This window comes from Microtus oregoni, unplaced genomic scaffold (genome assembly GCF_018167655.1).
Source record: "Microtus oregoni isolate MIOR12 unplaced genomic scaffold, Mior012 000012F_ref0000307, whole genome shotgun sequence".
In the NCBI taxonomy this organism is placed as follows: Eukaryota; Metazoa; Chordata; class Mammalia; order Rodentia; family Cricetidae; genus Microtus; species Microtus oregoni.
This window is the reverse complement of record NW_024543071.1, coordinates 51,470,321-51,485,137: the sequence shown is the minus strand read 5'-3', so window position 1 is coordinate 51,485,137 and position 14,817 is coordinate 51,470,321. Positions and strand designations below refer to the sequence as shown.

The 14,817-nt window shown below is 49.6% G+C and overlaps 1 protein-coding gene across 1 annotated transcript; it reads right to left on the bottom strand.

Moving 5' to 3' along the window:
• Positions 1-547: 547 nt before the first annotated feature.
• LOC121454802 (solute carrier family 22 member 20) lies at positions 548-13,602 on the bottom strand. The gene is made up of 10 exons (XM_041662220.1): positions 13,228-13,602; positions 13,046-13,149; positions 12,213-12,367; positions 10,292-10,460; positions 9,151-9,274; positions 7,661-7,776; positions 2,706-2,920; positions 1,495-1,603; positions 1,175-1,381; positions 548-644 (listed from the first exon to the last, which is right to left on the bottom strand). Exons 1-10 carry the CDS (start codon positions 13,600-13,602, stop codon positions 548-550), a joined length of 1,671 nt encoding a protein of 556 aa, XP_041518154.1.
• Between the last annotated feature and the right edge of the window lie 1,215 nt (positions 13,603-14,817).

The window sequence follows — 14,817 nt, the reverse complement described above, 5'->3', positions numbered from 1 at the left end:
GTGCTGTTGTTCTGGCTGTAAATAACGGGCGAATGTCCATGCATTCCTGACGCTTGCCTCACTGTTGGCTCATCAGCTAGTCCACCAGCTGCAGGGCCCCCTGTTGGCATGAAGACCCACCCTGTGGAGACACCGCCCATCCCTCCACCACGGTCCCAGGAAAAATGAGCTTTTCTCCCATAAAGCCAAAAGGACTGATCATACTCTCTAAAGAAGGGAAGCAGTTCTGGAATTTTGCAGGGCAGTAGAGAAAATTGGCCAGGAAAACCACAGAGTGCTGATGTCACTGTGACCGTGCAAAGACCCAGCATCTCTGGTGGATCTGAAAAGTGGCCCTCATTGCGACAGACAGCAGGCTTTCCTTCAGTCCCCGCATGTGGCTTCCGTGGTCTGGTTGGGCTTGGGTGTGGGTCTGCAGGAAAGTCCATGATGTCCTCTGGCTCTGTGTGGAGTTCTGCACCAGGGTCCTCTAGGGGGACCTGGACACTCACGCTCCCTGCCAGCACAGGCTGAGCTCTAGCCAGCTCAGTGCCAGGCTCTTGGCAGCTTAAATGGTTTCTTTGAGGGGAGAAGCCCCCAGCTGCTGAAGAGAAATTTCTTCGCTCTTACGTTCTGTGTCTCTTTTGGATCGGCCTTCTTTGACTCTGCTCAAAGGCAAATAGGAACTTCTGTTTCAGTCGTTTTGTTTCCTGACTTGCCCACTTGCCCATTCCTCTGCCCGCTCTTCCTGACAGGTTTCATTTTTAGAAAAATCTCAATGTTCAATTTTTTTTTCAATTTTTGTTTTGTCTGTTTGAAACAGGGTCTCATTAGGTATCTGTGGTTGACTTGGAATTCACTATTTAGACCAGACTGCCTCCTGAGTGCTGGGATTCATGGTGTGTGCTCCCATACCTGGTTTATGCGATTCTGGAGTTTCCTGTGTTTTGGGCAAGCAAACTACCACTGTGTTGCCTCCTGAGCCCCTCCAACCCCCCTTCCTATGTCTCCTGGTCTAACTCTAGTCTTTCTCTTTTTCTTCATCATTGAACCTATTCTGGTGGGGAGGAAGCCATTGTAGAGGGAGGCAGAGGTGGGATTTTGTGCACAGTCTTGGAAGATTCCTCTGACTTCCAGGGGTCTGGTTAAGGGTAACCATCTGACCCCGCTCTCTGCCATGCCGGAGGGCACTCACCTTCTTTCCATTGCTGCGATGGTTTCCACCAGCGGCACGTTTCGGGTCTCAGTCAAGAAGCAGGCAACGGCCATTCCAGCCAAGACTGAAGTGGCACCAAAGGACACAGGCGGAAGGACGGGGCTGATCTCACCAAGTGTGGTGACCAGGGGAGCTGCCAAGCCTCCAAGGCGGGCATTGACAGAGGCAAAGCCCATTCCCATCTGCCTGTGGGAAGTGCAGATCTATCAGCAGCTGGGTCTGGGCCCCCAGAGAGTCAGACCTTGTGGGTGTCGGAGAGGAGAGTAGACCCCTGCCTGGGCGCCATTCCTCATACCCACCTGATCTCCGTGGGATAGAGCTCTCCTGTGAACAGGTACACGCAGATGAAGGAGCTGGCCAGGCAGCCTTTGCCCAGTGCTGCCTGCACTGTCCGCAGGGTCTGTAGATCTAAAGAGGCAAAGAGGAAGGTGGAGCTGTGGGGAGCGGAGGCTGGAGTAAGGGTATGATGGAGGGTTGGGGGACCTTGGGATTGGGAAGAGGACCAGTGGGTAAAGCTCAGGGCAAAGGCGGAGCTACAAGAAAAAGCCATGGGGGGCTGGAGAGATGGTTCAGTGGTTAAGAGCATTGCCTGCTCTTCCAAAGGTCCCGAGTTCAATTCCCGGCAACCACATGGTGGCTCACAACCATCTGTAATGAGGTCTGGTGCCCTCTTCTGGCCTGCAGACACACACACAGACAGAATATTGTATACATAATAAATAAATAAATATTAAAAAAAGAAAGAAAGAAAAAGCCATGAGCTGATGTCTTTAATCCCAGTTCTTGGAAGGCAGAGGTGGGCAGGTCTCTGCATGGGATTCCGAAGTCCCGTTTTTTGCCCCATCTGACCTCTGCTTCCTCGTTTATTTGCGTCTGTCACTGTGGCTGCCGTGGAGACGAGACAAGGTTTGAAGTCAGGCTTCGGTTCAGACCTTAGCCCTGATCCAGGTAGGTGACCTAGTCAGAGTGACTGCCTTTCTCCCAGCTTCTCTATCCTGCCAGCAAGGGACATACTAGGCCTGCTTTGCACGGTTGTGCAGATGTGTTGTTGGGTGGGCATATGTCACTAGTGCAGTGTTTGGGGCTCATGTAGTATTTCTATTATGTCATTAGCATGTTTGTCCTAACGCTTTTATGAATTGCAAACCCTGACTCAAATGACCCACATTAGGTGCTCAAAGAAACTGTGGTGCCAGCTTTAGGTTGGTGTTAGCTGGCATGCATCCTGAGATCATATGTGTGGGGGGATACCTTAATCACCCACACCCAAACCAGCTCTCATCAACTATACCAATTCTTCTTTGGCATGGTGGCTTAAGTTTCCTTTTCGTTCCTTTTGGGACAGGGTCTCACTTTGTAGTCCAGTCTGGCCTAGAGCTGATGATCCCCCTGCCTCAGCCTTCCAAGGGCTAGAATAACAGGTGTGCTGCTGGTCAGGCTCCAGAGGGACTTCCGCTGTTCCTGGAGTCCATGTCTGTGTGGTTCCCATGGGGCAGACGTGATGACTCACCCTCAGGCACAAACATGTTGGTGATGACCATGAGCCCGGCTAGGATGAGGAAGGAGGCCACTGTGGCCCGGCGTCCCACATAAATCATGGTGGTAGTGGCGACCAGCATGGCTGGGATGTCGATGATCCCAAACAGGGCCTGTACCAGGTAGATGCTGAGCCCAAACTTCTGCAGGTCCATGGCCAGGCCGTAGTAAGCCACGGAGTTAGAGAACCTGGGAAAGGCGGCAGAATGGCCCACTCCGCTGAGACTCAAGGCAGAAGATGCAGGCTGTGTGACCGGGGAATCCTCCTCTTGGGGAGCTCAAATCCCCTGTCCTCCAGCAGCATCTTCTGGTCCCCTAAGCCTGACTTTGGGGCACTTTCCACTACATCTCTTTCTCCCCACCCTCTCCTCTGAGCTCAGGCTCTGAGCTCTGGGCTAAGTTTGGTTTCCACTGTCAGTGTAACTTCAGGGCTGGCACTAAAACTGTACTAAAGAATAAAGATAGAAGACAGGCACACGTTACATAACACAGGAGCATCGTTCAGGCCAGCCCAGGCCTGTAGTCCCAACACTCGGAAGGCCAAGGCCAGCCTGGGTTACACAGGGAGACCCTGTCTCAAAAGCTTACCTTTGTTTGTTTGTGTGTGTGACTGTGTGGCATGTGTGTGCATATGTACTCCTGTGTGTGGTACCTTCCTCAACCACTCTCCCCGTTGTCTTCATTTTATTAATTAATTTTTGTTATAGTCTGTGCATCTGTACACGTGTGGAGGTCAGAGGGTAGCTTTTGGGGAGTCAGTTCTCTCCTTCTGCTTTGGGTTTGCCAGGATGTATGTCAGGTTGTTGCGTGAGTGTTTTGACCTGCGGAGCTATCATTTAGTATTGCCACCTTATTTTCTGAGACAGGATCTCCCCTCCCCCTTCTCTCTCTGACAGGGTCTAGCAACATAGCTCAAGCTGGCCTGGAACTCACCGTGTAGCCCAGGCTGGCTTAAATATCATAGCAGCCTTCCTCCCTCAGCCTCCCAAGTTCTGCAATTATAGGCAAGCCAAGTACCTAGTTGTGTTCTGTTTCCGGATCAAACATGAAAATCCATCAAGCTAAGCCATGCACATTTTGGTGTGTGCTTTTCAAAGCAAGGCAAGAGTGGCATGCACCTGTAATACCAGCACCGAAGAGGCCAAGACAGCAAAATCCAGAGCTCAATGCCTACCTGGGCTACAGAGAGAGACCCCCGTCTTAAACAGCCAACCAAAATGACAAAAATGGTGACTGGATGGGCATAAGTCTAACGTGGTCCACCTTATTCCTGGCCAGGGTTAACACAAACCCTCTCCTAGTCATCCAAACACCAATGTTAAGAGTTGTTTTTTGTTTGTTTGTTTGTTTTGGTTTTTCGAGACAGGGTTTCTCTGTGGTTTTGGAGCCTGTCCTGGAACTAGCTCTCGTAGACCAGGCTGGTCTCGAACTCACGGAGATCCGCCTGCCTCTGTCTCCCAAGTGCTGGGATTAAAGGCATGCGCCACCATCGCCCGGCTTTAAGAGTTGTTTTGAAAGGATTTTGCCTGTGTGATGAAGGTCTAATGTCAGTTGACTTGAAGATAATGGGGTGATCCAATCACACAAGTCCTTTAAGCCTGGGCCTAGGTCAGTGGCAGAGAGCTAGAGATCCAGAGCCTAAGACACATTTTTTTTCTTCCAGATTTATGAGATCAGGTCTCATATAGCCCAAGCTGGGCTTGAACTTGTTATTTTTCAAAGGCTAACCTTGAGCCTCTGATTTTTCTGTTTCCACTTCTCCCCATACTGAGGCTACGGGTGTGCCTCTTCACCCAGGCAGAGAGCAATCTGCTGTGAGAGTCTCCACGGAAATGGAGACTGTCACCTGGCCAGAAATGTAGGTGGTCTCTTGGAATTGAGATGGTCAGCAGAGACATCCAGCCTACAGCTGCAGAGAGGGCAACTCTGCCAAATGAATTCTTCCACCAAGACTCTGCCACAGTGCTGAGCTAGACAGACTCCTGCAGCTCAGCCTTGTGAGAGCCATGTGGGGACCCAGCGCTTGGGCCGGCACTTCAGCCTGCAGGGGAAGTGAGTGGAGCCTAGTCATGGTGGCCTTTGAGAAAGCCAAAGACCAACCAGGAAAAAGCCACCAGGTTCATTTTCATGTTCCTGAGGGCATGTGGTTGGCACAGCTAGCAGGGACTATAAGGGGTGGCTTTGTTCTCAAAATGGTCTTCCCACAGAGACTTGGAGTGCCATCCAGGTGGGGCAGATATTGGCAATGTTCTGGAAATACCTGGTGTTTGAGAATTGGCTACCAAGAATAGAAGGTGCCAAAAGACAGACTAGTCCAGGACTGGCAGGCTTCAAGTTATTCTGGACCTGCGGATGGAAGCATGTCTTGGTGCCCAGGGGCAAGAGGAAGAGTTTAAGTTTTCTCTTTTTTTCCCCTAATCCATGCCAAAATGGATCAGGGCCAATTGGGATGTACTCGGACAGTCTCAAAAAACATTCTCGTATCAACTGTCAGGTAAGGAGCGGTCCTTGGCTCAACGCTTGGCATGACTGACTACCCAATCAAGTTTGTTCACCCCACTAAGTTTAGATGCGCACTGGGGAACTGGAGGGGTGGCCGCAAACGGGGCCACAGTCAGGATGGCTGCAGTCACGTCAAGCTGGATCCCAGCACAGCGGGAACGGACTAGATAGACGTTTTCCTTTCTGTCTGACGTCCCTGTACCTGACAAAGCTCTCACGTTCCTTCCTTTGTTCACGCGTTATTCTACGGCTTATCAAATATTTACTACAAATCTACCATATTTTCCATGGCTTTGCTTAACAATAAAAGGTATTTCAGATATGATTTTTTAAATGTTATTTAAAGTAAAAACTAGTGGCAGAACAGAGTGTTAATCTATTTTTGTAGGAACATAAGTGTATATGCATACATGTGTGCACAAGCTGACCAATTCTCAGCTCCCTTTTCATCCTCCCAGTCCTCCTGGGACCCTAGGAGTCCTGCCCCGCCCCAGCTGAGCCTAGGGGGCCTCTCTCCACACTCCAGAAGTGGTGTAATTGGACCCAGATGCGGCCTAGTGAGGCTCCAGGGCTTCAGGGGAGCACTGAAACAGCCAAGATTTTCTATATAAACTGAAATTAATAAATTGAAGCTGGGAGGCTTCAAGGGGGTTGGGATGGTTGGAGAATCTTGCAGCCAGACCCAAGGTCCCACCTCTGCCTAAGCTGTGGATTGCTGCCTCTTAACAAGAACGGGCCATTGCTAATTTTCTCTAGAAGGATCCAAAAGAGGGTTTTCAACCTCTGAGTTTGGAGTTGGTAGTTTGTGTCTTTCCAGCAGGAAGAGGAAGGTGAGGAAATGTCTGGAAGGGCAGGCTCAGCTGGGGATGTGGGGGATGTCACAACACACCTCAGGGAGGTCTTGGGGTCACCAAGTCTCCCTCAGAGCCCAGAGTCAGATCATCAAGTTCTCTCCACCTCCAGAGTGGGAGACACCTCTGCATTCCCAGAGCCGAAGCGACACATCCCAAATCAGGTGACAGAATGTCAGGGGTCAGGGGTCAAAAACACTGAAAGTTCTTGGCATATCTCGACTTTGAGACTCACAAGGACCAAACTGTAATCGGAACTCAATCATTGTCTATCTCCCCGCCTCATAAATGTCAGCTTGAAATATTTAATGTCCAGGGAATGTGGAGGAGAGGGGCAAAGATATTCATCTTTTTTCACTTTGCCCTCCCAGTTTGTGTAATAAATGAGACTGCCTGGCTTGTTGTTTTGTTTCATCTGGGGATTGACCCTAGCAGCTTGTACATGCTGGACAAGTGCTCAGGACTGGGCTACATTCTGAGACCCCCTTTCAAAAATTTATTTGTTAAATTATAAAAAAATTAATTATAAATTTATATGTTAAATTGTTTATTTTTATTTGCTATTTTATTAATTTTTAAAGTTTTGCTTACTTTTATTTGTGCATGTATGTGTGTATCTGTGTGAGTTTATGTGCACATATGTGCAGGTAAGATTCTGCTCAAATGTGGACACCCTAGACCAATGTAATGTCTCATCTATGCTGCCAGTCAGTGCTTCCACAGAGTACCAAGTGCTAGGTGGAACCTTCAGAGACAGGGTTTCTCTGTGTAACCCTGGCTGTCCTGGAGCTCACAGAGAGAGGGAGAGAGAGAGATTCATCTTCCCCTGCCTCCTGAGTATTGGGATCAAAGGTATGTGCCATCAGCACCCAGCTGTAACCTTAATTTAAAAAAACGGCATGTACGCATGTGCACCACATCTGTCTGGTTGGCAGATGTTGGCGGACTTTCCTTCCCCACCCACCAGTTCCCAAATAACTCACATGGAGATTCCACAGGGGCAGATCCTCTGGAATTGCATTTACAGTTGGTTTTGAGCCACCATGTAGGTGTTGGCAATTGAGCCAGGGTCCTCTGCAAGAACAGCAAGTACTCTAAACTGCTGGGCCATCTCTCGAGCCCCTGGGGATGACCTTTGTGTGTGTGTGTCCTTTGCTTATGTATGCACCTGTCTGTGCCAATGTGCTAACCCATGTGTACAAATATAAAGGCCAGAGGTCACTGGGTGTCCTCCTCTATCTTCTGATGCTTTATTCCCTTAGACCGGAACCTGAAGCTCAGCTTAGCTAGGCTAGTTCTCAGGATCTGCTTATATTCAATGTTACAGGCACACCTGGCCATGCTCAGCTTTTCACACAGGTACTAGGGATCTGAACTCAGGTCCTCACACTTGTAGAGCAAGTGCTCTTCATCCCTGAGTCATCTCCCCAGCCCTGAGGACCTGGTGCTGAAAGGGTGTGACTTGAGATTGAATTCACACACTCACCTGCTCATTGTACCAGGACTGTTTGCCAATGAGAGCAGAAAGTGTGCTCCCATCTTAGGACAAAGTCTTGGGTATGAGCTCATCACCTACCAGATAGCCATGAGACAGCATGTGACCTTTCTGATGGCCGGGGTTCGGAAGAGGTCCAAGATGGAGTTGGAAGTACGGACACTTGAGAACTCACTCTGGATGTAGGAGCTCACCACCTGGATGAGGAATGTCTGATCAGGGAGGGGCATTGAGGGCTATGGCACCCCAATTTTCCTGCTGGGGACACCTTATCAGTGGAAAACAGAACTTCAGTTGTGTTTCTTGGGATGATATCTGTCGTTATCCTCTCCACTGAGGAACTGATGGGTCCTTAGAGACTGTTTGCATGATTTTGAGATGGGGGCTGCAACATGTACCCCAACAATCCCGAGGTTCTGAGGCGCTAGAGACACACTCAATTCCTGTAACTTCACGATAGGGTCAAGGAGTGGTTAAAAGTAGCTGACTGGAATTAGCTGTTTCTGCACTGGGTTAGCACGTGCAAGGCCTAGCTTCCATCTCCAGGACAACTCTACCGTGTGCTCAGAGGCAAATTACAGGGTCTATCCAAACCTCAGTGTCTATTTCTTTCTCTTTTTTGCAGTCTTTCTGTTCCATTTATCAGCATGTGTGGAGGTCAGAGGACAGCTGTGAGAGCCAGGTCTCTCCTTCCTTCGTGTGGGTTCTGAGGGCTCAGCTCAGGTCACCACTGGGCTGTCTCACTGGCCCCAATTTGGATTTTCTTCCTCCTCTTCCTCCCCCTCCTCATGTGTGTGGTGTATGAGTGTGTTCATGTGTTCCTCCCCCTCATGTGTGTGGTGTATGAGTGTGTTCATGTGTTCCTCCCCCTCCTCATGTGTGTGGTGTATGAGTGTGTTCAAGTGTTTGTGCACTCACGTGTGGGAGGCGTGTGAGGGCAAATGTTGACAACCACTTCTGGTGTGTGCTTTGTGTGCACAGTACATTTCTTTCTTTCTCTTTTTCCCCTGAGGCAGAGTTTCACTATGTATCCCTGGCTGTCCTGGAACTCACTTTGTAGGCCAGGGTGGCTTTGAACTAAGGATCTGCCTGCCTCTACCTCCCAAGTGCTGGGACTAAGGGTGAGTGCCACCATGACCGGCTATGTGTGTATTTCTTAAATTTTTTTTTTTTAAAGTTTAAGGTCTTGTCACTGAACCTAAAACTTACCCTTTCAGCTAGGCCAGCTGGCACGCGAGTCCCTGCTCTACCCCCCCCCCCACACACACACACACTTCAGCTCTGGGTATAGCACCTAACTTCTGGGTATACCACCATACCTGACTTCTTTTCCCCTGAGCATGCTAGAGATTGAGCTGGGGTTCTCATGCTTGTACAATAAATACTTTATCCACTAAGCCACCTCCCCAGCCCCCATACTCAACACTTCATTCTCTGCCTGCCCTGAGCATCACCAGCCTCTGCGTTGGGACAGCAGGCAGGTAAGTCTGGGGTAATTGACAAGTCCCAGTGTAACCAGAAGCTACTAACATGAAAACCTACCCCAGCCTTCCACCCACACAGCTGCTTACCTCTGTAGTCAGCCTTTCACCTTCCTCCTTCCTGCCGTTTATCATGGCCACCTTCCGAAGGTTCTGCACAGCTTGTTGAGACTTGCCATGAAGGAGGAGCCATCGGGATGACTCTGGAAGCCACCTGGAACACAGAAGGATCATTCCCACCTGCAGTCCCAACATACCTTCATTGCCTTCTACCAGACCCTAAAGGCAGGTGGCATGGCCCCTGCTTCATGCCCAGGATGTGCCACCAAAGTCCCTTTGTTGTTTTGTTTTGGAGACAGGTTCTCCCTAGATAGCCCAGGCTGGCCTCAAACTCCTGGTCCTTCAGGCTCTGCCTCCAAAGTGTTGGAGAACCAGGTGTGCAACCACTACACCTAACACAATACTCTCTTCTTAATTTTTTAAAATTCCACTATGTAGGTGGGTCCCAGAAATTGAACTCTGGTTGTTAAACTTGAAGACAAGTGCCTTTACCTGCTAAGCTATCTTGCCCACCTATTTTCCTATTTTTAAAAAAGTTTATCATACAGAGAATCACTGAAGAGTCTATCAAAACTGAGATATACTTGGTATTGAATATACTAAGATATACTTGGTATTGAATATCGGTCACTGTGTGACCTTGAAAAAAACCATGGTCCCTCTCTGGGCTGTACCTCAGTTTTCCTCTTACCAAATGTCATGGGTGTGTCATAAAATATAGTGGAACTGATACAGGCAAGATCATTTTGTGTGTTCCAGAGCTCTATGCCAAGGACAGAGGTTTCCCAAAGATTCCCTAAATCTATTTATTTATTTATTTATTTATTTATTTATTTCTATCCATGAGTACCAGGACCCCTGTGACCTTCATGACACTCTCTGTTCTCTGTGTCCAGTACATCACAGACACGGCACACTCTGTCCTATCAAGAAGCCATGTCAGAGTCCGGTGGTGGTAGCTCATACCTTTAATCCCAGCACTCGGGAGGCAAAGGCAGGTGGATTTCTGTGAGTTTGAGGCCAGCCTGGTCTATAGAGCAAGTTCCAGAACAGGTTCCAAAGCAATACAGAAAAACTGTCTCAAACAACTCCCCCCCCCAAAAAAAAGCCATGTTGGGGTTCAACCACACAGATGCACATACCCACCCATCCCCTTCTCTGATGGACATACCAAGAATAGAGGAAAAAGACCAGGAAAGGAGCAGAAACAGCAAACTGTAGCCACCGCCAGGGACGGATCAGGTAGGCCACGCCAGCCAGGATAAGCTGGCCCAAGGTGAAGGAGAAGCCCAGCAAGATGCCCGCCACCGTCCGGCCCCTGGTTGGCATCCACTCTACAACTGTGGAATAAAGACAGCCAACTTAAGTGCCTCATCTGCCACACAGCTGTTCAGTTCACCTGTCCCTTCCTCAAGACTGCGGCAACTTAAACCCCACACCAAGATTTACCTAGACAATACTCTAAGAGTGGCCTGTGGTGGGTTATTACAGGACATCAGACTCCACAATGGCTTCCTTGTAAGGTTGGGGGTCCTGAGACAGAGTGTGGGGCCTCTATTGGCATGTCCCCTGCTCGTGCGTGTGTGTGTGTTCAAGTGCATGTGCACATGAGAGTGCAAACATTTGTGTGGTAGAGAGGCCATTCTAGTATGAGATGGACTGAAGGACCCCAGGTACCTGCTCTAAGCCATGACTGTACACCTGCCCTTCTAGAAGGAGGTGCGTGGGACTGGATTACTGAGGTCCCAATATATGCTTAGCATCTTCCAATACCCAAATGATGGTTCTGAAAGAAGCAGAAAAGGGATCCTGATCTCCACACCTGGTTCTCTAAGCCCAAGACCTCCCTCCCTCCCTGAAGTCAAAGGCCCATCTGTCTATGGACAGTGAAGGTAGTGGCCCTTCCTGAGGCTGATGACGCCTTCATAAGCAAACCAAGTGGTCTAAGAGACACACACTGGTGGCAGCTCTGTGTCCAGGGTGGGCTCCCATGATGCCTTCCACCAGGACCACCTACAGGCTCCAGTTTATTACCTATCACTGAAGGGGGACACTCCTATTTGTTTAGCACCCAGGAGTTAAAATCTCTACCATGGAGCTAAGAAATAACCAGCCTTTGCAGACTAGCAAACCCATCTTCCCTAAAGCCATACAGCCTCAGGGCTCTCTGTCGTCCTTGGAACCATTTCCTTCCTTCCTTCCTTCCTTCCTTCCTTCCTTCCTTCCTTCCTTTTCCAGTTTTTTGAGACAGGGTTTCTCTGTGTAGCCTTGACTATCCTGGGACTCTCTCTATAGACCAGGCTATCTTTGAACTCAGAGATCTGCTTGTCTCTGCCTCCTGAGTGCTGGGATTAAAGGCATACGTCACCACTGCCTGACTATTTCTTTATTATAGACAGGGTCTCACCCTCTGTACTTTTTGATTAGCCTGGAACTCACTTTGTAGACCAGGCTAGCCTCAAATGTGTGATCCTCCTGCCTCTACCTCCTGAGAGCTGGGATTATATTCATGCACCTTGGCACCCTGCCCTAAAGTTGGCGTTTGGGTTCCAGAATAGGATCATTGATTGTATGAGCCCCCCACCCCCACCCCCACCCCTACTTTTTTACAGACTCAAACTTGCTGTGTAACTGAGGATGACCTTGAACTCCTGATCCTCCTGCTTCCATTTCCCAAGTGCTGGGATTACGTGTGTGAGCCACCATACCTGGCTCCCTTGGAGATCATCCTATCTCACGGCCCTGTGTCCCAGTCACCTGTGTGACCCCTCCTAAGCCTGGCACATTGTAGACAATTAGTGGTTATTGTTGAGTAACACTCAGATGAAATCAACCTGACCCTTGCAGCTCACGGATTAGTAAACTGAAACTCAGAACCAGATAGGCCACCAGGGTCCATTGCCATTGCTACCATGGTCACAATCTGCCAACCCAGGTCTTCCAAATCCAGACCCCTGGGTGGGGTTTTGAGTTGAGGTTTCTGGATGAGAATTACCCCTCACCCCCAAAATTAACAAAGATGTCCTATGATGGCTGCAATTCCCCCTCCTCCTGACCCCAGCCTCTCTGGGTCCCACCTGAATTGGACTCACCCAGGGAGAGGGAGTTGAGGATGATGCCAGAGAAGGTCATGCCCATTAAGAACCGGAAGACACAGTAGGCACTGAAGGAGCCAACGTAAGCTGTGGCAGCCCCGGAAACTGCCAGCTGCAGGTACGACCAAACCAGCGGAGCCTTGCGACCCAACCTGAGCCCAAAGAGTGAGGGGTTAGGGAATCCCAAGCTGGCCAGATGACCCCAAGGGAGCAAAACCTGTGCCTGACCCTTCTGCCTTGGCAGAAACACCAAAGCAATCAAGGGGAAGATGAGATGCCCAGTCAAAGCCACCCTAGTAAATAGCTCATACAACTGCCAGGACCCCAATGCTGGTGGCCAAGGCTGGTCAGGAATAGAGGGACATGTAGAAGAGAACCAGAGACTGAGAGATTTAGTCCAGGTTGGGGAAAGGTAGAGATTTTGAAAAGACCCTGAGGCCTATGCCTGTAATCCCAGCATTGGGAAGAGGAGGCAGAAAGATCAGAAATTCAAAAAAATTAAAAGAAAAATTTCACTGAGTGGTGGTGGTACATGCCTTTAATCCCTGCACTTGATAGGCAGAGGCAGGAGGATGTCTGTGAGTTCAAGGCCAGCCTGGTCTACAGAGTGAGTTTCCAGGCTACACAGAGACACCCTGTCTTGAAAAACCAGAAAAACAAAAAAGGGAGGAAGGAAGAAATGCTCACAGATACATACACAAACTTACTATGTTTATATACACACATATACACACAAAAAGAAAAGGGAAGAAAGGAAGAAGAGAAAGAAAAGGAACACAGATGAACGTGAGGGCTTTCCTAAGTGACTAGAACCTCTCCCAAACACTCACCGGTCTGCAAGGCCACCAAACAAGGCAGCTCCTACCAGCACCCCAGACATGTAGATGGACTGAGCCAGGTCACGGAGGGTGCGGGATTCACATACCAGGTCCCACTATTAGGGAGAGAATAATGCTAATCTGTGACCCTAGGCAGCAGCCTCCCTGCCCCAGGCCACCCGCCCACCTCTGACCTCCATCACGATGGTAGAGGGGAAGATGCTCCGGTCATAGACCCAACCATCCTTGCAGTCCTCTGTGGCCACTCCGTGGGAGGAGGTGTTGGACTTCAGAAGGGCCCACTGGGGTTCTGTGTAGCGCTGGCATGGCTCAGGGACCCCATGCTGGTTCAGGGGTATGGTGGCCCTCAGCCAGGCCTCTGAGTCATTGGTGGTAGCTTCTGTGTTGTTGGCAAGATGCTTGCAGTAGTGAGGGGGTGCCGCCGCTGTGAAGTTCTGCAGGAAGGTGTGGCAGGCCAGCAGCCCGCAGGGAAGCAGCAGCAAGGCTGTATAGACAAACTGGAAGCGACCTACGCCCCCCAGAGCATCCAGCAGGTCTGTGAAGGCCATGGCAAGGGCTCTACCCAAGGTCCTGTGTGCCCAGGCCTTATGTAAAAAGGCAGGGGAGGGGACTGGGAGGTGGAGGATCAGGCCAGGAGTTAGGACCACACAGGTCCTCAACCCTGCAGCTCAGAGGGATCCAATTACACCTCGCAGGAGGTCTGTGTCCCCACATCTGCAGGGGGGCCCTCCTCCAGGCCCTTTCTCCCTCTGTTACCAAGGGCTGGGCACTGGGGCGATGGCCGAGTCAGGGTAAGTAAGCTCACTTACCTTACACGCATAAAGCCCTGCATTTAAACCCACTTAAGAAAGATGGCCCACAGCTGGCCTGGGTCTGAAAAAGCATGGGATAAATCCGGACTAGCTGAACATAGCGGACAATGAGGAATACTGAGAACTCAAGAACAATGGCAGTGGGTTTTTGATCCTACTGCACGTACTGGCTTTGGGGGAGCCTAGGCAGTTTGGATGCTCACCTTACTAGACCTGGATAGAGGTGGGTGGTCCTTGGGCTTCCCACAGGTCAGGGAACCCTGACTGCTCTTCGTGCTGATGAGGGAGGGGGACTTGATCGGGGGAGGGGGAGGGAAATGGGAGGTGGTGGCGGGGAGGAGGCAGAAATCCTTAATAAATAAATAAATTAAAAAAAAGAAAGATGGCCCTGGTACCTCACACTGGTTTGTTTGTTTTTCGAGACAGTTTCTCTGTGTAGCCCTAGCTGTCCTGAAACTCTTACAGATCAGGCTGGCCTGGAACTCGGAGATCCACCTGCCTCTGTTTCCCATGTGCTGGGATTAAAGGGTGTGTACCTGGCTCTTGTATTTCTTTTTTCTTTTCTTTTAATTGATTTTTACTGAGCTCGACATTTTTCTCTGCTCCCCTCCCTGTCTCTCTCCTCCCCGTTTCAACCCTCCCCCAAGGTCCCCATGCTCCCAATTTACTCAGGAGATCTTGTCTTTTTCTACTTCCCATGTAGATTAGATCTATGTAAGTCTCTCTTAGTGTCTTCATTGTTGTCTAAGTTCTCTGGGATTGTGATTTGTAGGCTGGTTTTCTTTGCTTTATGTTTAAAAAACACCTATGAGTGAGTACATGTGATAATTGTCTTTCTGTGACTGGGTTACCTCACCCCAAATAATGTTTTCTAGCTCCATCCATTTTCCTGCAAAATTCAAGATGTTTTTTTTTTCTTCTGCTGTGTTGTACTCCATTGTGTAAATGTAC

Excerpts from the sequence above, each read along its gene's own strand:
- LOC121454802 (XM_041662220.1), bottom strand. The coding sequence starts at position 13,602 with ATGGCCTTCACAGACCTGCTGGATGCTCTGGGGGGCGTAGGTCGCTTC. Across the intron at positions 9,275-10,291 it reads GTCTTTTTCCTCTATTCTTG|GTGGCTTCCAGAGTCATCCC; the intron begins GTATGTCCATCA and ends TCTGTGTTCCAG. Across the intron at positions 2,921-7,660 it reads TGCTGTCTCATGGCTATCTG|GTTCTCTAACTCCGTGGCTT; the intron begins GTAGGTGATGAG and ends CGCCTTTCCCAG.